At 32.4% G+C, this 24,495-nt stretch overlaps 1 protein-coding gene across 6 annotated transcripts in view; it reads left to right on the plus strand.

Moving 5' to 3' along the window:
- Positions 1–24,495, plus strand: part of exp (expansion) — a 204,575-nt gene that overhangs the window by 87,252 nt on the left and 92,828 nt on the right. For all 6 annotated transcript variants that reach the window (XR_012103224.1, XM_073084088.1, XM_073084096.1 and 3 more), the window contains one exon: positions 10,063–10,210. Coding sequence is in view for 5 of the 6 variants with exons in the window: in XM_073084088.1 (XP_072940189.1) it covers positions 10,063–10,210 (148 nt within the window). In the remaining variant the exon portion in view is untranslated. The remainder of the gene's footprint in view (positions 1–10,062; positions 10,211–24,495) is intronic.

Raw genomic sequence — 24,495 nt, forward strand, 5'->3', positions numbered from 1 at the left:
TGAAAATAAATACTAAATAACATATTTTGGGTAACAACTAATAATAATTACATTCTACAAGCTACAACACTAAATATTAAAAATAATATGACTCTTCGAGTACGGGGTGACTGTGTATATGTGTTTGTGTGTGCGTGTATGTATATGTGACATGTGTGAGTAATGAATTATTTAGGGTCGTCAATTCTATCTAAGATTAATTCCAGATTTCCATGGTTCGAGTCTTACCATCAGGTATATTTCATGTTCGTTTAATACTCCCATATTGTCGAAAGTAAGATTTAAAAAATGCTATATAGGTACTTACTGCTCAAAAATTTCTTCGAAGAACGAATAAGGCACTCAGTAATTGCCTTCTCTTATCTAACAGCTGTCCGTTTAAATTATTCACTGTAAGTGATAACTCCAGTTGATTTCTTTGTGAAATGTTCCGTTATGAGATTGTTACTCCGACCTTGACTCATCCGTGAGTCATGAGATCTAGCGAGAGCGGTTAAATCCCTCCTCACGTCTGTGGTCATACTCTAGCTTTTCTTGTGGAATAATAATGTTCTACTAGCTATTTCAAGATCGTCATATCAAGTTTGGTGTTAATAACCTTGGTAAATGTTTTGAACGGACTGTGGAAGGTAATGTTTTTTGAGTGTATGTATGTATGTTTCACTCTTTGGCACGACTTACAACCCGAACGACTTGCCGGATTTTAACATATGAGATGTCGTTGGATTCTTCTTAATCTAAATTTGCTATCCTTTTCAACACGTTTTAATTAGTGAAATATTTTTAATCAGGCGGATTTTGTTTTCATAATAGCTATTAATTTTTCTAATGCATATTATAGTTTGATTATTAATAACGGACATAGTTTTAAAGCTTAATATAAGTTTTATCACACATAAGGTAATTATATTTAATTATTATTTCTAAATACTGTATATTATTAAGAAGATCTTCATATTACTGTTAACTATATTACTATTAGCTTTATATTAAATTCCGTATTTTTTCCTCGTGCATATCCGCTGTACATTTACTCTTGTCTTTGCATTTCTAACGTCTTATGTCATTGGTTAAAGAGAAATCCTTTACAATATCTCATTGATGCATACTCAGTTACTTAAAAAAGATTATTATTACATTCTTAGTAATTTTAATATGAATAAACCGCGCGGGTCATCGTTAGAAATTATGTGTTTTAATAACACACGACCCATTCTATTTTTTCAGATAGCAATGCGTCTGTTGTCGATCTCAGATAAGAGTTTAATCCTAATTAAAGTTAATTATGAGTATAAACGTCCATGAGCGACACTACTTAATTTACAGATATTTTATTTGCGGGTAGAGCACATGTTATCACAATTATATAAAATGTTTCATTAATATTTACTTAAAAAAATATTTAGCTAATCATATTTGTGGTTTCCAAGTAATTCGTCATATATTCTTGCACCAAGGTCTTAGATATGATGACCAGACAAAAACAGTGTCGGCTTCGGTCAGACACAGATATGATCGCAGTTTCAGCAAGCCGTTACACCTTATCGAATTGACGTGTAGACGTCTAGTTGAACCAGCGTTATTTGTGTCTTAATCTGCATAACATGATGAACTTGTGGAGAGTATGATTACTTTTAGAAAATGTTGTAAATAAAGTTGCTGGTTTAGAATATCTAGGGGCACGGCAGTGGCCTGTCAAGTCGAGTCAAAAAAAGCAGCACGGCTGTACCGCTCTGTTTAATTTTCATAAACACTCATACGTTTAGTATTTGTATGCATTTACGTAATAAATTGATATTGAATCAGCTTAAATTGACGATTATAGAAGCACTAAATTTTGCATTATAAAAAGATTTTTTTAATCATCTCCACAAGAGGCGACTTAAGACATGAAAATGTAGAGAACTATTAAGTTGAATTCTATAAACTTTTAATCCAAATTACTTATAGCAAATCTTCTAGCAACATTTAATCTCGTAATGAAGTCTGGATTTTCACTGATGTAATAGCTGGGGAATTAGTATTACAATTCGTTTGCGCTAAATGATTAAGTAGAAAATCTGGCAGACGGGTTGAGACAGACAAGACGATGATGTTTCAAATGTAATCTAATTTAACATAGATATCAGGTACTAAAGTAACAGAATAATGGAGTTCAGTAATCTTAATTGTGTTTGTCACAAATGAAGTAATAAACAAGCTTCTGTATACCAGAGACAGTAACAAATCTAAAACATAGCATCGTAGGTGGTCGTAATTACAACGTTGGTGTAATTCTTACTCCTGCCGGTAGTTAGAAATTATTAATGAAATCAATCCTAACAGAGCATAGTTATTTGATATCGTAGGGTCTGTAGGAAGATATACATCATCAGGATCATTCATGTCATTATATAGGGTAAGCTCATACAAAGACGACAAAAAACTTTTATACAATAAAGCGGTGGGTACAATTTTATTCCAAATATAATATATAATTCTTACTTAGTATATAGAATATTTTTTACGTTTTAAGTTAAAGAATACCCAAAGCTAAAGTACTTTTTAAAAAAATATATATTTTGATTTTACAACTTTTTAGAATGATGATGACGAGGTAGAGTTTTAAAGTTTAGTACAATATTTATTTTAAAATCAGAATATAACCAACGTAACGAGTCTTACGTAATAATATATGAACTCTAATTACTGGGAATGACTTATAGAATTTATGAACGTCCATTAAAAAGTATTTTCAGTTAAATCTGTTTAGAATTACTCTCGTGATCTTAATAATCGTAATTTGGCAACTTAACACTAAGTAAGTGCGAAAAACCTTTCGTAACAACATGCAATAAAGAGGCATAATTTCTTTGATTGCACCGAGCGTGCAGTCACACTTAAGCCACACCCACACCTGTACGTGACCTTTGGTTTGCGTAAGAGTGTGGGTTTATCATTAGGCGCGGAACACACACGGCGAACTCTGCAATCTTTTTACAACGATTACTGGCGAATTTTCGTCACATACATGCTTAGTTAGCGTTTTGCAATATGTCAAACGATAATGAACATTATATTGGTATAAACCTGTTCTTAGGTGGATTTGTAATCTCCAAGAATTTGAGATGAGTATTACATTATCTTATTTTTTAACAAATTAACAATGGCCTCACATCTTAAAAATTAAAATGAATAAGCATGACAATTTATACAGGAGTATCTTATATAAAGTAGATAAGCAGAAAGGCTTTTTAACTCATCCTCTAATAGGTTAACTAATAATTCCCTTATATTTTTAAAAAATAAGTTATTAATACTTTTCATGATTTATTTGACATACGTAAACGTATATAAACTATATATTTAACTCTATATATTTAACTTAGAGTATATACGTTTATAAATATGAACAATTAAAAAATGTAATGAATTTTCGTGAGAAAATGAAATGTATCCTCGCAAGCATTATATAATCCTCATTTGTAAATATTTTCATAACTTTTAACATTTATTGTTTGAATAGAAATTTTAGTCTTTAATTTTTGCATACCGTAAATTAAAGATTTATTTTGACGTTTAAGATTAACGATGGTTTTTGACGGATTCGCTCATTAAAAAAATAAGATTCACTTTTAATTTTTGTAGAAGCTTTAAAGTTGCCGCATGTCTATATAAATATTCATAAGTATTTATCACAATTTACATTTCACGGTTCCACATAGACTTTAGGACTTTAGGTAATAAGAACGTAAGAGTTAAAATTGATTAGTGTACGATTCTTGTGTAGAAACACGTTTTGCCGCCAATAGTTTCAGTTGCAAAGTCGATAGGCATTATGTCATGGGTTAGACCACTTTCTAAAGCTGTCACTTCGTTTTATTACTTGATCTTTGTTGTTTGCGCTGTCAAAGAATATTATGCTAATGGGTCATAGGTATTAATATCCTATAAGACGGAAGGTGTGGATTAATGTAGATATTATTATAGTTTTGTGTATTTTTTTGTCCACTTGTTTTCTGGAGGTCTTATCTTAACACTAAATCCAAATATGAATTTTCAAAATCTTTTGCATTTTCTAATAGATACTTACACAACTACAGTATCAACATCGGAAAGATATTTAAAAATATGCTTTTGGAGTCAACAAAAACTTCGGTAGATTTGCAGAGTCGACCTACTGAAAGATATACCTACAAAATTAGACAAAATAAGTATACAATCTCGACATACAAAATAGTTCTATTTCTCACATTAGGTTCATCTCTCATTGTTACCCAATTCTAATGCCTACTCAATATGAGTAATCAATCGAAGTTAAATAGAATGACGCTTCTACAAACTATTCTCTTATCGGTGGGCTGTGCAGTGGGCCGGCGTGGGTGGCATTGTGTACGCGGATCCCGAACAGGTATGAGATAATATTGAAATTAATACGATTGTGTTGATTTTGTTGACGTATGTTATTGGATGGGAATGTCTGCTTTTGAGGCGTTTAAACTGACAAATTCTGGTTTTTCGATGTGCAATTGCAATGTCTCTACAATTGCAATTTATGGAAAGGCTTTCCATTTCTTAACTTCCCAATTTAGTTCGGGCATAGCAACAAAATAGTTTAAACAGTTACTTCATAAAAGCTACCGATTTGATGAAAAGAACGGAAATAAATGAGTTGTTGCTACAGCCTTCCCCTAGTAGATGCATGAATTACATTGGCGATATGCCACCCTGTTCTTAAAATTTACTTGCACCAGAAATAAAAAGTTGAAATCTTCTGACCGTAGTTACATATATACCTAATAGGTACATCATATTTTTTACAATGATTTTTATCAATTAATTAAAAACTTTTTAAACTAGTAAACCAATGATACAATCCTCAAATGAAACATAATTCGAATACAAAATCGTAATCGCATTTAAAATTAAATTTCATGAATAAATCGATATGCTCATACGTACATCATACAATGCGTATAGTAATCAAGCTTCAATAAAACACGCAAACATAAACGCAAGCAAGCGACACGCACATTCCAAGACAATTGATCATGATTCATGACTTTTTGCTGATTGACGATTGTGAAAATAATCATAAATTACCAATCATAATCGACTGCGTACATGATAATAATGATATCCAAATAAATAAGAAAAAAATAATATATATAATAAAAAGTTACATCATTAAATAAAATAATGATAATAGTAATTGAGCGCGTATTTGTATTATAAATGTTACAATTTAAAAAAAAAACTTAATGAATGCGGATGCGTATAAAAGTCATATTATTTTTATTTATTTATTTTAATCATTTCAGTATTATATGCAAAGTGACCGTGAACTTATTACAACAAATATTACAACACACCGAACATTATGCGTCCACAGTTCGAAACGCATTTTCTTCGACATACATTGCGAAAAAATCTGACAAAAGCGTCTTTTAAAAATGGAACGCGACCAATCGTCAAAGGACCGTCCTATTCATGAAGTGACGAAATGTCGCGTGTTTCTAGCCATTTTAAACTGTAACTCTATCTCGAAAAGGTCTAGAATATTTCGAGATATTCGCGCCGAACTATCTACATTCTTTTTGGCGTCGAACATAATAGTACAGCAATTAGGATCGCGAGCACGTTGTCATTTGACTTGGAAAGTAGTTGGGAGGAATGTTCTCGGGTAATTTCAGTATTTTCAAGTCGACGCGTGAGATAGGCACGACACGTAACGGTAATTACATCTCGCGTTCATTTGTATTCGTAGAACTTAAAAAACAGTGTAAAGCTAAAGTGTGCGGCTGACAAACTGCAGTTAATTTGTGTTTTGGTTATTTCGGTATTTTAAACGTGTTATAAAGATGACATTAAAGGTTTTGTGTTATCTCAAAGACAGAAATTTTGTGGTTTAAGGAAAAATGTTTTCAATAAATGATGACAGAAAAAATATGAGGTAATACATGGATCCATCATGGATCTGCTAACTTTAAATAACTTCTTCTTCAAAACTGATTGATAGTAACTTGGTCGCCGCCCTAACATATCAATGATAAGATACATGCCCTAATAGCGTTTTATAATCCCGTTATCTGTATCAAAAAAACTATTGGACATAGTTACAATATTCATATTTTAAATAGGTTAAAATATTTTTAATTTTGAAACACATTTATTTCTGTACAAATCCAAACTCTTCAATAACACGACTATAATCAATTGAGATCAGTATAAAGTTTACGAGTGTCATGCAACAGTAATTTCGAACATAATAGAGCAGTTACATCAACAGCACGTGTCCTGTACCGTAGTAATAGCGAGGATGCCTCCACGTCTTATAAAAGGAAAAAGTCGGAACCCGTTCCGCTAGGTTCCCGTAATGACCGTCTAGTGCTAACGGGACGTCGATAACGAAAGCGCGCTTATATTTTTTATCGTTACAAAAAAACGTTACATTTTGTTATTTTTTTCCGAAATAACATTTAACTGCTGCTACAAACTGTTTTTGGGTAACGTTACGAAAGTGTCATTCATTTTCAGTTTATAGTAACATCACGGAATATTTCGTTTGGTTTCATCTTAAGCAGATGCGATTTCTGTAATCGAACGCTTTTTCCAACGTTTCGTCTGCATGTAACACAATAGTTGCTAATTCATTGGCAAACACCTACTTTAACCGGTATTACACAAATGTTTCATTTAATTATTTTGTGTAAGACAAAATGTTGGCAACACCATTCGAATGGCTGGATTTCCATTTAGCTTTATTATTTTTGAGAGATATACGATCGTTTAAATGTATTGTTAAGAAAATTAGAGCCATAGGCGCATTAAGAAAATATATCACTTAATGATATCTGTATTTAACTAAAAATACATCGTCAGTAACATAAAATAAGTAAAATAGATAACTCTTATCTCAGCGGATGTAATCTTCAACGGTGTTTGCCTAAAAACGAAAGTAAATTAATTACCATTAGAAGAAACGTTTAAGAATCGATATAACGAAACAGCTTACTAATAAATGACGATTTGAAACGCCCGGTTAGAACGATTGTTCAATTCATTAGGTTCATTCAAGTTCTTTTTCTTTCAATGTCGTTGAAAGCGTTGATTTGATTCACCATTATTAATGAATACTTTTTACCCGATTATGGAGTTATATATGTATTTAGGTCTCATTTTTTTGACATGTATTAAAATGTAGACGCAGTACAATACAAGTCTAATAATGAATTTTGTAACACTGTTTAGTTCTAATAATTATTTGGTAGTTATTTCCCAAAAAAACTATTAATCATATAAAACATTATAAAATAATTTTACACTAAACTGATTAATACTAACAATAACAACGCTATTAATACAACTGTAACAACAATTTGAACTAAATATGCTATAAATGAAACCGTTAACATAGAAAACGTTGAAGCAATCGATAGGCTTATCGGTACACGCCCATCCCTAGGGGCACTCACTCCTCGATATGGGTCAGTGTGCCCCGCAAACAGGTTGACGTTCCCCACATAATGACCCTATTACGTTCGATAGCTTGCTTGTTATTTGAAGCTATAAACTTTTATTAGACCGATCAGATTGATTAGATGACGCAAGTTCGGGTTTTGATTGGTTATTAACAAGCGGTTATTATAACAGGATGGGTTTCTAATTATTTCTCGTCCATCCTGTTTTTTTCTTCTAGGTTTATTTGATTATTTTGTTAGATATTAAGTTTTTTTTTCTAATTATGTGTTTTAATAGCTCTGCTTCATTTTATATTATTCCATTGACAACTTGCGTGACATAATAACCTTTTTCTTGTCTTAGATTTGATTGTCTTTAAGAAAACCTAGCTCGTTAATTGTTACGATATGTTCACTATATATGAATATGTATATAAACATATAAAACTTGTTTTGTTAAATTGGTTTCATCATAGAATCTTTACTATTATCTTAATCTCTACTAGCGGACAGCAAATTGTCGATAGGGTATCTGCAGGCACGCGCCCAACAAGTTGAACCGGCATTCCAACACTATCTTAATGTTATTCCATCTAAATTGTAGGCCAGTTGAGTTAAACAGAGTTATAATTACGAATACTTAAAGTTCGTGGCGTGACGATGAATGATTAGCTTCTAAATTGCTGCACGTGGCACTAAACAACTACGTGATATCTGGCTACTTGTTCGAGATGTGGATTTGATTGTAATCCAATCAGTTTTACTTTTGGAAAATTTGCAGTTATTATTAACAATACTCATAATTTTGATCAAAGTAATGGTTTTCGAAACGGTTTACTTAGTCGACGTTTTTAAAAAGGAGGTCATATAAAATTATATTATTAATCCAAGTTAGTAACGTTAATAAAACCTGAACATGAGATGTCTATTAATTTTAATCAGTGTAAGGAAACATTTATTTCCAAGCTTACAAAGTATCTTGTGAAACGGCTAAACTAGATCAAGTAGTTAATCAAACAAAGCTATCTCGGCTCGCCCGGCGCATGCGGTAACACCCGTTGCGAATGATACTAGCAAGTAAATCGACTGTGAAAGTAAAATGACCTACTGAGTGGAACATAGAGATACTTCTGAAGGAGCACATCACGATTAACAATCAAAAATTGATTGGCAAAGTGATAGTGAAAACGTTTAAGATGATTTAATTAGTATTTCCTTTAATTAATCAGAAAGTAGGTATGTATTACAAATTATATTAAATATCCATTACTTGGACCCAAATGTATCATAAACACACAACATGCACAGGACATGAGAATCAGTTTTGAAAAGCTATAGTTTTGATATCAGTTCCAGAAACCTAAAAGGAAATACTTTGAAAAACAATGGAATGTTGTGCAACTACAAACTTGTACTAAGGATTTGTAGGAGAAACAACAATACAGTACAAACGAGACAAAAATAAAGAGGAAGTCATGTCCAAGTGTTAACGAGGCATCATTAGGTGGAGTCTTCCTGGTCGGGGAGTTGAGTTCAGACAGGTGACTACGACGTTACTATCGGTTAACTTTCTGCGACAACTTGCACCATTGTTTACAACACTAAGAGCCGAGTAAACAAACCGTGTGTATCATGAATGGGAGGAACCGACGGCGATCGTTAGATACGAGCCCAATGCCGAATCCAATGCCATACATTGTTCATGTCGGAAGGAAGCGCTAACTAACGCTTTGTTAGCTCCGAAAGAAGAACGATGAGACTAATGTCGCGGATTTTGAGGATTTATCGTCATTCAACTTTTTGTTAAATTTTAAAGAAATTTCATAAATTCAGATGCGCATAACAAAGTATCAAAAACCTAAAAACAGGTTTAACAAAATATGCATTTTTTTCTTACATACTTTGAAATTAGATGCATACATACGTCCTGAACTGCAAGAATAATTGCATATATCAATGAAAGGTATATTTTAATTCATCAATATCAGCGGCACATGAAGATATTTCTCACAGTCAGAGTTACAGTTTGTACTCGGAGATTTTGATAAATAGGGTATCATTACACTGAATGGACCTGATGAGGAGCTTTGAGCACAAACGGTTCAAGACGCGATTGCCAATAGTGGGGCTTTCACAATCAGCATTGTTTCGTTTCATAATACCGTTACGTATTAACTTAATCTGTTAGAAAGTTTGACAATTGTATCGGTACACATCGATGATAACATCGAAGCTGCATTTCCGCGATGTATATTATCTTCTATCATGGAAACATTACGTGTTCCGGTGTTTTATGGTGATACAAAGATAGCCTTACAAAACCTCAGGCCCGGTATTGTAAAAATAGAAAACATTTTACCTTAAATATTTGAAGTTATAATCATACTTATCTTTGATAGGAAGTTTATCAGGACATCGATTCCACTGTATATATTATGATTTTAATTTAATATGTAGGTTACCGATTATATCAGAAATTATCTTTGATTACATAATTATTAAAACTAAAAGCAGTTTAGAAGACAGGCATTTTAATTTGTATCATATTTATTATTTTTACAACTATTTTTTTTTTAATATTTGAACTTCAAATTGGTACTAATTTTAAAATTCCTTGTTTCAGCTTGGGCCCTTTCGAGGCGGCGACGGGGGGTGAGATGGTGTCACGACGTCGTATACTGTCGCGTTCTCGCGATGATCTAACACAAGCTTTCGCCACCCAAATGGAGGAGGAGGAAGATGTGTGGTATCAGAAAGATAAACTCTACAAGGTAAGCATTATACATAAATAGATTAAATTAATTATATCAAAACATAAACTTTTAATTAAATGTATGTCGTGTTACAAACTGATCAGATCATATCAGTGTATGTTTATCTGGAGGCACGGCAGTGTCTCCGCCAAGTCGAGCCTCAGTTTGTACGTATTGAAGGTCCAAGTCCATTTAATTGACGTTAAGTAATAACAATAAAACCACTTAAGATTTTATTTGACAAGGACGTCGATGGGACATTTGTAGCACTTGATACCGTTATCGAATCGGTAGAATTAAACTAATGACAAAGCAATGAAATCATAATAGCTACACGATAACACCTAATCGGTTTTAAACTTTCTACACATCAATCACGAGGTCGTCGAGGCGATGTAAGTAATGTTACGGCTCAGTTCACACCGGCATTGTAATTACAGTAGGTGCACCGACAAATGACAGATTGTAAAAGAAATCTTTTGGGCGTAGTTTAGGCAATTTACAAACAACATGTTAGAAAACAAATTGCCAATTTCAAATCGGAAATCGTTCCCACTTTACATCGCTTGGGAAAGTCAATTTAAAATCCCATTATGTTTACTGCAATCTTGCGAAGCTTTTAGTATTCATAACTTATAACTTGAATGAAAATATTAATAACATTAAACGTAATGTTCGTTTCTTTAAGCATTTCACACTGTTTGCTTAACTTGTTTTCCAAATTACGAGTATTTTGTAATACACAAGTAGATGTTACGCAAGCGTCTGAATAGCCTATTGCTAACTTATTTAATAAACACTAATGTCCCATAGTTGTTCCGCGTGCATATTACGTTTTCGTTTCCTTTGTCTATGGTTACGTTTTTGTAACCATTTCCGACTAGTTCTCAGTTATTAAGGACGTGAGAACGCATTGCTTAGTACAATGCACCGTTGACACTCACTGCGTTACATTTACCTTCGACATCTTTGATAGCGTCAAGTCTTTCATCTCCATTGACTCTTTGATTGACTGTATTGAATACATTTTGATTTGTATCATCTATACTAGAGGCTGGTTTAACTTTGAATATGTTATGACACTTTCAAGGAGAAACAAAGAGATTTGGAGTACAAAAAATCTTAACCTATTATTTTTTGCAATACGTTCTAAATGTCCTTCTTATTACAATTCCTTTCTACAATTACTCGGTAATTCAGTTCTACTTCTAAATTATGACATTTCGATTAGCAAGTCATACGTTGTTAATAATTTACAATAGCTTTTCTGTGCTCCAGACAATTATATCGTTATTTAATAATAACTTAAGACGCTGACATTTAAATGGACAAACAAATAAACTTACGGTGTGATATAAATCTTATTTCGTAAGACAGTAATTGGGAATTTGAAACATATTAATCTACAGATCGAATCTTACATGTAAGTATTACTCATTGTTAATTATTACAATTTTATGATAGAATGATCATGTATTTAAAGCAGTTAACAGATACACCTGATCATAATTATGTGGCTATCACTGCTTTACTTTTAACATACCACTCCAGAACACAAGTTTCGGATAGCAGATTTTCCCTTATCTTTGAAGATACAATATTAACGTATATCATAGTCCGTTTCTTAATAATGTAAGCCCTACAAAGGTTCATTTTTTATCTTGTTTAGACCAGAGAAAAGGGCTTTTAACTGTACTTCTGCGTCTACTTAGTCTAAATCATCTGAGCTAATGGGTTCCTTGTTTACAATTTTCGTGACGCAGCTGCCAATCGCAGACAAGCGGCGGGTCAACTCTGACCCATTGAACGAGATCGTGACCGATCGACAACAATGGTGCGTTACGGCACAAATCGTCCGGAAAGCGTCTGATCCACTTAGCCTTCTGACCTTCCCTTTGCAATGTCAGGTTATATGAAAGATTGCTTTTTATAGAAAACTAGCTGACCCGAAAAATGTTAAGGGTGAACAACCCTTATCATTTAGGGGGATGAAAAATAGATGTTGGCCGATTCTCATAGATACCGGATAAGCACAAAAAACTTCATCAAAATCGGTCAAGCCGTTTCGGAGGAGTATGGCAACGAAAACTGTGACACGAGAATTTTATATATTAGATAGAACTGGCAAACAAGCAGTTCTTATGGACGGCTACTGCGATCCATGAGCACTTGTTATCAAACGTCGTTTGGGGCCCTACATTACGGCGGCCAGAGATGCATTGTAACCTTTAAGGACTAAGTTGGAATGTCTTGTACGAGTATAAGTGTCGGTCTGTCCTGTAAGTCAATCAATCTTGACTCCATTATCTCTATTCATTTTAAAATTATTCGATATAAAGTAGTATGTAAAGCAGTAAAACCTATAGTCGTGAGAAGTGCCATGAGTGTACTTACACGTGTAACTTGCAATTATGTCATTTATCAAAAGGAAGGTAGAAAAAGCGGTTGAAGAAAGCTTAACGGACTTGACTCAAAAAATACGTCACCAACATTAAAATAATTATTACCAATAACTTTCCTTCACAAAATTACTTCTGTAATAACGAAATGAAATATGGCATCTCTTGAGAATTTTTGTCAGGTTAATGTAAAATTTGAATATTTGTTATATTTTACGACAGTTAAAATATTGACCTCTATAAATTATTGTCGCTTGTGAGTCATTTAAATCTTAGAGGGCAGTGATCTGATTTGGGGGTACATACGTACATGAGGATGACTTTTCATTTTGACCATTTTTTGTGCTGGAATTTTTAAGTGTTCTTATAAAGTCCAGTGTAGAATATCCATGTCTTTATTTGTACGCATACGATACGATACCACCCACAAATATTTCATTCATTTTATTGGATGTTAAATCCATTCATTTTTTCATGTGCATACCGGAAGGATCGTGCATATACCGCTTTATAAGTTGGTTTACATAAAGTGCGAAGACTGTGATGACATTGCGAATTGATTTTCCAAGTCATTATTATATCCTTAGTACCTTTCCTTCCAGTTATTTTATATTTTATGTAGAGGCAACTTTTTTATGGCAATTATCTTAAATGTAACGATAGTTCTTTATCTTCTCAAATTTTTCATATGAAACATGATGAAGATAACTCTGTTTCTGTTAACATTTTATATGTATGTCTTTCGTAAGTCAAGATAAATTATACAAGATTTAAAAGTACTTAATCTATTACTGGTTTTTGATGAACATTTTATAACGGATCTTCGATCAAAATTGATTAATGATTATAATCATCTATTTGTAAGACGGCCGCATCTTAAAAATGAATACCCACGACTGCTATCAAATCCTAGGTCTTAGTGCAGCTTAATATCAAGGCTTTAGTATTAAGAATAATGGATTCCGATTTAATACGGTCCAAGGTCGCAGTTTTTCGTTTTAAAATGTTGAAGGATTTATTTAGTCGATTGTAATATTTGGATCGTAATGCCAGTCATTAATATGAATTACGATTCTTTCGTCTTTTGTTTCTTTTTACTGACCACAAGCTTTTTCATACAGTTATTCCCTTAAATTATATATGCTTATTGCTTGCTTCGTATATCAAATATTTCCTCAATAATACTTTTGAGGCTTTCAAATTCTTTTTTTTTCTTATCTTCTTTGACTTCGAAACACTTTAATTTTCGTAGAAACTAAAGTGGTATTCGTGGAGTCTTTACAGTCAATTCTAACATAGCCTATCCAGTCTAACTTAATCTTCTAAAAATCACACCTCAAGCGAGCATACTTCGACAAAGTACCGAATGACCGGCTGAGCGCAAATTATACAACCGTGTCCTTATTACACGATTGGCACTCGCTGGTCGTTCACGCACTGAATGTCGCAAACGCTACCCGACACCTGTTGGCCAATCACACCTGTTGGCTACTTGTATGACAAACTGTTTGTCTATCTACTGCTATATTGACAAGGCTATGTTGCTCTTTTTGAACGATTTTCGAGATATGATTTTGTCGAAGTTTTGTTTTGTTTGTGTGGTTGTTTTTAATGCTAAATGTATTGACAAGGTTATATGCACTTCTTCTAAGTTCTAATGACTTTAAAAGTTGAAACAAATTTCGTAAATATGTCTTGTCTATTTCTAACACACACAACACTTATAGAATTATATGCATTAACTGTATTAAATTTTAATTTCAAAAATCAATACAAAGTTTGATGATAGGGGAGTTTATGATGTATGATTTCATTCAACTTTTTTTGTCACTATTATACTGCTGCTGTAATAAGGCTACGTACACTTTGCATTGATCCTTTTGATCATCTTCAAAAACCAAATTACATAAAAACGTAGAAGTTTAGATATATTTGATTAACACCTAAAATCGTTCTTTCGATTTAATCAATGACATCTTTATTATGTTTATTTTAGTCCAGTGATCCGAATCGGGCTTAGTCCCAAAATTATTTACTTCTTTTATTTTGTTAATTCATTCAACAGCTAAGTATAAGGGAATATTTATGTCGGTTATATGTAGCGTAACTTATTCTTATAAAACTACAACTTACTTTGTTGACTTTGTTAACACTTACTTCGACTATTAAAGTAAATTTAGAACGAATCTAGAATTAGAACTAGAGGAATACAGTTAGTTTATAATTAAGCAAATATTGTATAGCTACATAGATAACAGTAATAATAACGCATATAACGATAACAACTTATATCATATAAAAGATATTAACATAGCTAGCTAATATAAAAGCTATATATTAAAGCCCTTTTCCATTCAAGCCCATCAATCTATCAAAGGCAACATCTGATGAGTCAATACCATTGATGGATAGCTGATGTGGACGAACGAACTCAACTAATGTAATACGAGCATAGACGAATGTTCCCGGCCAAGACGAATCGTCTATTCACTCATTCGTCAAAAACAAAATATGACGTGGTTACAAACTGCAGTGACAAGAACATAGATAATTCTGACATCATAGTATATAACTAAATAACGAATACAGTTACATCACACTGATTCATGTAAATACCACATAATTAATGGTTGTTAATAATTTTGTCACTTTTAAAAACATGTTCTATCTTTAAATTTTTAGGGAATGTTCAATTTTGCTTTGATTTATAAAATATTCTATCTTATATTTCTATAAGATTTCAACCATACCTACATTTGAATGAATAAATTATCAGACGAATACAAGTCAACACTAAAATAGATTTTCCTGTGCCGTAGATGTAGATGAGTACACAAACACCCACGTAGAAATGTAAATTCGTCATTTGTCTGTCATTCTGTCTTGCTGTGGATCGAACCCGGATCTCTCCGAGTAGATCGACGTGGTGACCGTTCTTTATATACGAGTATAACACTAGATAACTGTATGACACTTGACCATTTCTCTACATTTCTTTCGCTAAGCTAGAACAGCGAAGAATCTTAACGACTTGCACAAAATTACGTGAAGGCATGCCCGTTTCTCTTGCCTACTTGTGCCACCGCGAAAGATTTTGCGAGAAAATATGCAGGATTATCGCATAAGAATTAACGGTTAAAAAGCGAACATTAGGAAAATATTCGTATCCAGTAGGATAAAAAAAAAGGTAGCTTCAGTTTTGTGAAATGCATCCCGCACTTATTGAACCCTATTGTTGTAGTTCTGAAAAGGGATATGACATAAAATTTAATGTCCTGTACCCTTACCAGGAGTTTTTACGTTTTGACAAATATGACTGTTTTGGTATTTGTTTACGTATTTGCCCATACAATTTCCAATCAGCGCCCCTAGCGGATCGTGTCAGAACTAGAAAATCGTATGGGCCAATACGTAAACAAATACCAAAACAGTCATATTTGTCGAAACGTTAAAAACTCCTGGTAAGGGTACTGCTTTGATAAGATTTTCATTTAATCATTATGAGTACCTGACACGTTAGTTTGTCGCCCAGCTTGTCATTATAGAGTATGGCAATCCGAGGAACAGAGAATGCTCCTTCCTTACAAATAATTAGGAGTGAAATTTATTTAAATACTTATTTGTTAGCGGCATACTTAAAAAGTATTCATAGATAAATAGATAGATTGACCGCAGTTAGGGAATCACAATAAGTACTTTTATATTTTGAATGTATCGTTTCACTCTCTTCTCTTAAATAGCTATGGTGAAGCAATTCCCGTATTTTCTGCGAACGTAACTGTAATAGTTGTGGACGATTTAATTGCGCTCGGATCACGACTTCGTTGCATGACAGAACTAACAATCCTTGCGTCACGACGGCTGCCGAAAGTGAAAATTGTGTGCATTTATCATTATTATCCCTTTCATAGGCAATATGTTTACATCCTACATAGTACTGCGGATTAGTAAAGGTTTCTTTGATAGCAGAATTAATTTTTATTAAGAGATCGTAAATCTTTAAAGTTTATTATGCTCTTTTAACGCATCCGTCATAGTGTGTTTGTTGCATTTCAGATCCGGTTCGCATATTTTTTATTAAAACACAATAAAAACCCACCTTTGGAATATCGACTTTGGTTCCTTTTTAGCCGTTAAAAAGTATGTACATTGTTGCCTAGCAACTATTATCTAAGTTCGCATAACTTATTTTCGGAATGCCATGACATGGAGGTCTTCCAAAAAGGTGTGAAAAGAGCTCTTCAAAGCCTTTACCTTTGACAACTCTTCTGTTGTAAATGTTAAAAAGTTATAGTGAATTTAACGTTAAATAAAATGACAATAAAATGTTGTTGCGACAATTAAATCAATTTATTGTGCGAATAGCTTTAGCAGTCTACCAATACGAGGCGTTGCAAATACCTAAACAATGGCATCCATTAACTTCCGGCAGCCAAAGCTTCAGTGCCATGAGAGTGTCTCATCACATTCTTATCACGATACGCAAGGTCGTACAGCTTCAAAAGCCTAGTGGGCGGCAGGTTACAAGCGAAACTATTATTAGATGTGCATTTTATTAGCTAAGTTAAAACATGTTTTCTGTAAAATGCCATGTTACTACATAGTGTTTATGTATTTAGCTACCACGATCCATAGAATTTCTGGTTTGTAGGTCGTGATGATAGTGTTTAAGATTTAGTATTTGTATATTTGACTCAAGATGCGTATAATCTGTGTTTTGTGTCAAATTAATTTGGCCTGTGACATTTACCATTTTAATATGTTTAATGTTTATACTCCATCGCAGTGCAGAAAGGTTTAAAATATCGTGACAAAATTTATTTGTTGTTGTACTATGACAACTCAAACTCTGTAAAGTTCGTACGTGAAGACATACCTACTCCTTAAATGGCTATCGTGAATAACTGCTTCTCAAACCGAAAAGTATGTGCAAATAAATATTGCTATACCGACAAGGTCTTCAACATTTTGTAAATAGAATTAAACATAGTTGTGAAATGGAAAAATTTAATTTAATAGAAAAAGGACATTCCAAACTATGCCTTTGCATAGGCAAACTCCTGAAATATAAGCATATTCGTAGACGAATCGTTTATCTCTATAGAGTAACATTAAAATGATTACATATAAATGTTTACCTAACAATAATTACGTGTGTTTAATGAAAAACTCGTTATCGGTCATCAATCATATTCAGTTGGCTCTGTAATCACAGTATATAACGCATTAACTAGACTACGAAGGTAATCTATTTACTATTCCTTATTCGAAATTTAAATCAAAGTTATAAATATACATATTTCGCTCGCTATAATATACGCTCTGAAATTATGACACGTCCATCTACATAAATTTAAGTCCGTTTTCATAATACATTAGAGAACTGTTTTTTTACGATATTAAAAAATATCTTGAAAGAAATATCATATTCAGCTTCATTTACATTTAAAAATAATGATATCTATACTAATATTATAAAGAGGAAAACTTTGTTTGTTTGTTTGATTGTAATGAATAGGCTCAAAAACTACTGAACCGATTTTAAAAATTGTTTCAACATTCGAAAGCTACATAATCCACGAGTAACATAGGCTATATTTTATATGAAATATATTTGATAAATAGATTTTGAGGTGGTATAAAGTTTGCCGGGTCAGCTAGTTATGAATATAAGATATATGAGGAATAACATTTTAAAGATGGATTGGAATTCTTCCCGATTAATTATTTCCTATTGCGGTCACTAAATACTTCTCAAATCTTCACTAAACTGGTTAATTATAAGATCCATGAAAGCCGAGCTAATAAAAACAATCGCATATTTTAGAATATTTTATTATATGAATGCAAGTAACGACTATAAAGGATGGGTAAAATATTATTTATTCGACTAAAATCAAACTCAGATTATCATTATTAATGCATTTAACCGTTTTTAGTTTAGTCTGCATATTAATTTCATTTTAAGCAACTATTTTATTATTACGATTTTTTTGGTAATACTGATATTATATTAAATTTCTATAAAAAAATATTTATAAGAATGATTTCATGATTTTCTTTTCTTGTTGAACATTGTCTAAGTTTAATAATCTTATTTTTAAACTGAAAGAAATAAAATCAGTTGTAAGTATATTTAAGGTTATCTAAAATGTCAAATACTACTCGACCAAGGCTTTTATATTATTGTTGTTCACGTGCATATAAAGAATTTAGTGTCAGCTTCCTAATTAAAATCGTCAAGGATTTCAAAATTTGCATACATACTTATTACTATGCCGTCTACGTACAAACTGTGATCTTTAACGTTTGGTAATTCAAGACAGAGGCGCATCGTGTCATGGGTCAATATTTGACATTTGAAGCCGGAAAAGTGAAATTATGTAATGGTGTCGCTGTCGACTAGCTAACTGATGGATTGGGCATTTACTCGTATTATGTTGTAAGTGACGAACAAAAGGAGCAATATGTACCTAATCACATGAAGATGGAAATATTCACTGGTATAACATGACAAGATTCACCTTTAGTTATAGAATTGTGTCAAACAAGTGACTGCCGAAATATTACAAAATGATTAGTTAATTCTAATCCGCGAAAAAATGAAGAAAATTCTACTAAGAGGCAAGGATTGAGTAAAGCTGAAAATGTTGTAAATTATTTGACTTAAGTGATTATAGAACTCGTGAAATGAAAGATCGACAGTAGAACTATGAAACTCTTGGTATTTACCTAATGCGACGTCATCGCAGTTGGGAAAGGTCGCTGGCGAAAATGATGCCACAAGAAACTTTTGATAAGATCTAAGTAATACTGCTCGTTGTAAACCGATTAAGTTTTTGGTTCTAGCAAAATTGGATGTTACAATATAAATTCGAAACTAACAAGTATTTTCAATAGTTACTCCGTCTTTACGTTTAGTCATCACTCATTTGATTTATTACGCTCTAAGCTATTTTGTACTAACCAATCATCATCACTAGAACCATTAACACCCTTTCCAAAATCATTATTTATCTCAGTGTTCAGCCAAATGTCAGCACAAGTGAGATCATCTGTTTCTAAACTAAGTATTGTACTCGACGTATCAAAGGCCTAAGTTTAGTCATGCGAGACCTAAATTAAAGAGCCTAGTCGGAATTATAACCGTAATATTTCAAGTCAAAGCCCCAACGCAAAACGTGAGCTAGAGGTGCTTAACGCCGATCCCAATCCTGATGACCTTAAAAATGTGGGAACAGAAGGTACACAGTGTGTCCTTGCACGAACAGACGCTCGACGGACCTCCCCACATCCGGCAGACGAAAACATTTTAATGACTTGTCCGCATGACATTTTAGTTTTAATGGCCAAAACTAAAAAAGGATGGAACGAAATAGCACATTATATTTTACACGTCGTTTTAATTTCGTCAGTCTACTTTTTTGGTTACTTTTTTACCCAACTATGGCGCTAGTTCATCTGCATACGGTTATTATATAACAAAATTTTGTATAATTATCTATTCCAATTTTATGTCAGAAAACTAATGATTTTTGTTTTCGGTATAATCCTTCACGAAATTAAAATATCGGCGTCTCAAGCATCTGTAAAATATTGTACATGTTGATTTATACGTCATAACTATTTATATATACTTATACTGATTTTATTACTCATTTTTGTTTTAGAACAATAAACGCTAACCCATAAAATCTTAGAAAATTTATCTTGTATTCTGCCAAGACAATTACTTCAATGACGTCAGGTAATCAATTCACCTTTACGATTCATAATGATTTTATTGAAGTTCTATTAGCAATTGACATTTAGTTTAACTCCGACCTCAACCCAACAAAAGAACAGAGACTTCGGAATGTGTTCGGTATCACAGTCATCAACAATTATTGTTGGCTTTATTTCCAATTCGTGAACAGTAAATGTTCATACAATAGTTCAATAAAGAAATACAATTAATTCTAAATGTAATAACAAAGTATCAGAAACTTTATATGTTTCCAGCATCTAAGAAGACCAAACTCATCTGCAAAATTCATAACATCATCAAGTTTAATTATAATATTTATAATGACTGTATTAAATTTTCCTACTATTATTAATTTTGTCCTACATTTGACATTCTCTCGTCCATCCCTCACTCATTTTATTATTAACTTGATGACCTTCGAGCTGCTTGCTGTTCGGTTAGTACAACAGTTGTTGTACCTTTCAGTTTGTCCCCTACTAAACAATTCTTATTAATATTGTCTCTGATCTCATATAATTGTGTATTAATAAAACTTGTTGCTTATTTCATGACTACTTTCAAATAACATATAGTTATATTTGTCTGTCCACATTCTGCGAAAGTGTTCAGAAAAAAATATCTTTTGTTATTCATTTTCCTATACTAGTAATATATCATTTATCACTGTTATTTCATGGAATATTGATATATCCTCACAATTTATTTCACCATTCAATACAAAATCCTTCAAATTGGTCATAATTTTGTCTCCGTGGTTATTCCAGTTTCACTTTTTAGCGTCTGGTGAGTGAAAGTCGTTGATTTGAGCTTCAACTCTTCCTTTCATGTTTGTTGCCAAATAAAACTGGGCTAAATTAGTGGTCGCTATAAAACATATAGATTTATGGCGTTAAGATATATGATTCTAAGCTATTTAAGAGCCGGCATTAGTTTTCCCATTAGTTGTCATTAGTTGTCTAAATTAATTAGATTTATGTGTCTTAATCTTAATTAATAGCTAGTTTTTATATCTGTGTATGATAAATATAATACCTAGAATCTAAAAACATAAGTACCGATTTAAATTAAAAAAAATGAATATGATTTTTTATATACGATATACATATATTTATTAACTTTTCAATATTTATCATAAACAATAAAATTTGAAATGTCAACTTCTACCTGACTCAAACATTCCGTGCAACCTGCAAGATCAATAATTGAACACATGCACCTAGTCCTTTGTTTCCTGATATCATCAAAGCAACAAAATAAAGGAGACAAGGACTCTAAAAATATTTCAGTACACAAACGTCCTTGCAGATCAAAGCCTAAAGCTGCAGCCACAGCGAGGCGAGCCGGTGAGCAGGAAGCGAACAACTTTCTATTTCGCACACCTGTCTTGCTCTGTAGCTGTACGTTACATTGTTGAACAACAATGAACCTTCGAGTCTGTTAACTAGATCGGTTTTTATATTAACTTTAGCAGTAACCAATATTGTACATAATTGAGTATTTGTAGGTAGCCGACCTATCGTTATATTTATAGATACATAAAGTATATTAAGCATCTTCATCAGCGATATTTTCGAAATATTTAGGTTCAGTATTTGCACTTTGAGTTGAATTATATTCAGTGGCATTCTTTGTTCCAACAGTGAATAATATTAAGAGAACAACTTTTTGGCACCTACTAAATGTATTCTTGTTTTTACCTCCCATTTAAATATCAACTCGTGCCATTAACGAGATGAGCCAAAACGGGGCCGACTTAATTGATTGAAACTGTATTTTGATGAGCTCGTAATTTTCAAGCTCAACTTATTGAAATTACAAAATTATCGAAATTGTTAAAAAGGTTTCCTTAAATTAATGATAATTGATTTTTCTTGCAGCAGTTCTCACTTTTAGCGAACTTTCTTAAAGAACAATTGTTGTGTTTATGTCCTAATTATATACTGGGTTGAAGATGAGCATGAAATTCGGCCACCCACGTTGATGGTCCAGGTTCAAATTTCACGGGTCCCTTTGGACCTTTGAATCCTTTATGCTACGCAGATATATTGTTCTGAATTAATATTAGGTCCTTATGTGTAGACTTGAGATTTGCCCCTAATCTCTAAGTTTACATTCGACTCTATTTCACATTTATAGAGATCTTATAATAGAGTTTAGTTTTATTATATTAAAATCTGGTTTGAATACTTTCATCTACTCTGACAGTCATATCCGCTTTTTAAAAAATAAAAGTAGATTTATTAGGATTAATTTTAAATTACTTAAATTTAAAAGTAAGATTTTGTCCATGACTCTCTAATAATAAAATTTTCGTAAGCTATTTAGGTAGGTTTGATGTAAGAAAATGAATTTATTTTATATTTATAAAACGTACCTACCTTTTATATTTTGGAGCTCGCCAACGTACTTGTTATCAATTAGTTATTAAACTGATAAAAATATTTATCGATTACTATACTGTGAATGTGGCAAATTTAAATCACATATAACAGCTAGCTAATTGTACCTACTGCTCCTTCATTTAGAACCTTTGCTCAGTGGTGGGATAATAATAGGTTGATATCATAGTAGGCGGGATTACGTAATTCGCTGTCGGCTTTCCCTCACGACAGTGCGTGCACAATGCATGCGTGCAGATTTTTCACACGATACGAACAGTGGGTCATAACATTTAGATGATCAGATGATCAACTGCCGTCACCGCAGGAAGTTGCGTCAAATGTTGCTTACACATAAATACCACATTGGTCTACTGTTAGCATGATAATACCAGTACTTTAATTGTTGAATGAGTTTTCTTTTTTTCTCTATTGTGCATTTTTTCCAACATGATTTTTAGGTATTGTATTCTTCGAGACTCCGAGTATAGACTTCGAGAGAATAAATCCTTTAAAATAGAAATATTTTAAGATCGCTCTATATTTATTTTTATTTATGATTTTCTTGCTTACATAGTGTGAACGTTAAGGCTATAAATTTAAAACCAATAAATAAACAGCATATAATATATAATAGATGCAGAAATTGACGAATTGACGAATTATAAGAATGACATTATTATTTCAACTAATAAATGGGTATGAGAAAATTACATGATCAAAAACGCTAATGGATAAAACTTGTATATCATTATTCTGGATCGCGATAAATGAGGCAGAAGTACCCTAGTTTTTATTTCAATCTCTAATCAACCAAAAGTACTTACAACTCAATAACTACGCAAGTGACATGTCAAAGAGACATTTGTCACACGTCACCACCAAGACATGTCAAGTCATAAGTTGCATGTACACTTGTGTGAACACGTCGAATCATCCATCAAAACGAACACGCGATAATAACTGTAACTTTGTAAATGGTTTTTGTACACGATTGTACTTGTAACTGCTAACAAAATATACTGTACAGTCAAGATTTAAAGTTCAAATCCTAAAATGTAATTACTTAAATTGTAGGACGAAAGACATGCATTGTGCAATGAAGTGCAAATTTTAAAACTTTATATTTAAAGATCAAACTAAATGATGCATGTTAACTAACGCCGTTAAACGTTTAATTGTAATTAACATCTTATGGGCTTTAAAAGTATATTCAAATCCGAAAAAATGTGATAAATATCAGCTGTAATGAAAAATACTTGTTATGTCAAATCTCATTCTGGAGGTTTCTTTATTTTAGCCTTTATTAATTACAAAAGATTTTATGTAGGTTATTCTATTTATTCATCATTTAGTGAGAGAGTTTAATAAGTTTGATACATTCTAATAGAGTTTTGATTATGTTTACGTGACTATGTGACCGTGTTTATCCATATAACAATAAAATAATTTAAAAAAACGTTTTGTGTTCTAAATTTTTCATATTATTATGTTTGTTTTGTTTTTTTTTAATAACTTCAATATAAAGTCAAAAGGTTTTAGTACATTTAATAGGTTTTAGTCATTCTACTACAACAAATTTTGTTACAACTAAAAAATTCACAAATACTTAGAAAATTTCAACAATGTTTAGGCGAATTCAGTATATACCTGTATGAGTATGTATGTTAAACACACAAGCCCTAAATTCCAGTAGCAAACATGGTTGACATTATGTGTAGGCGATATGTCGCGATTATGTGGGAACGGTGAGCCTTTGTTTCGGCTAATCCGCTTGCA

Source organism: Epargyreus clarus, unplaced genomic scaffold (assembly GCF_041222505.1).
Source record: "Epargyreus clarus isolate Ecla_fem2 unplaced genomic scaffold, WU_Ecla_fem_2.2 ptg000003l, whole genome shotgun sequence".
NCBI classification, from domain to species: Eukaryota; Metazoa; Arthropoda; class Insecta; order Lepidoptera; family Hesperiidae; genus Epargyreus; species Epargyreus clarus.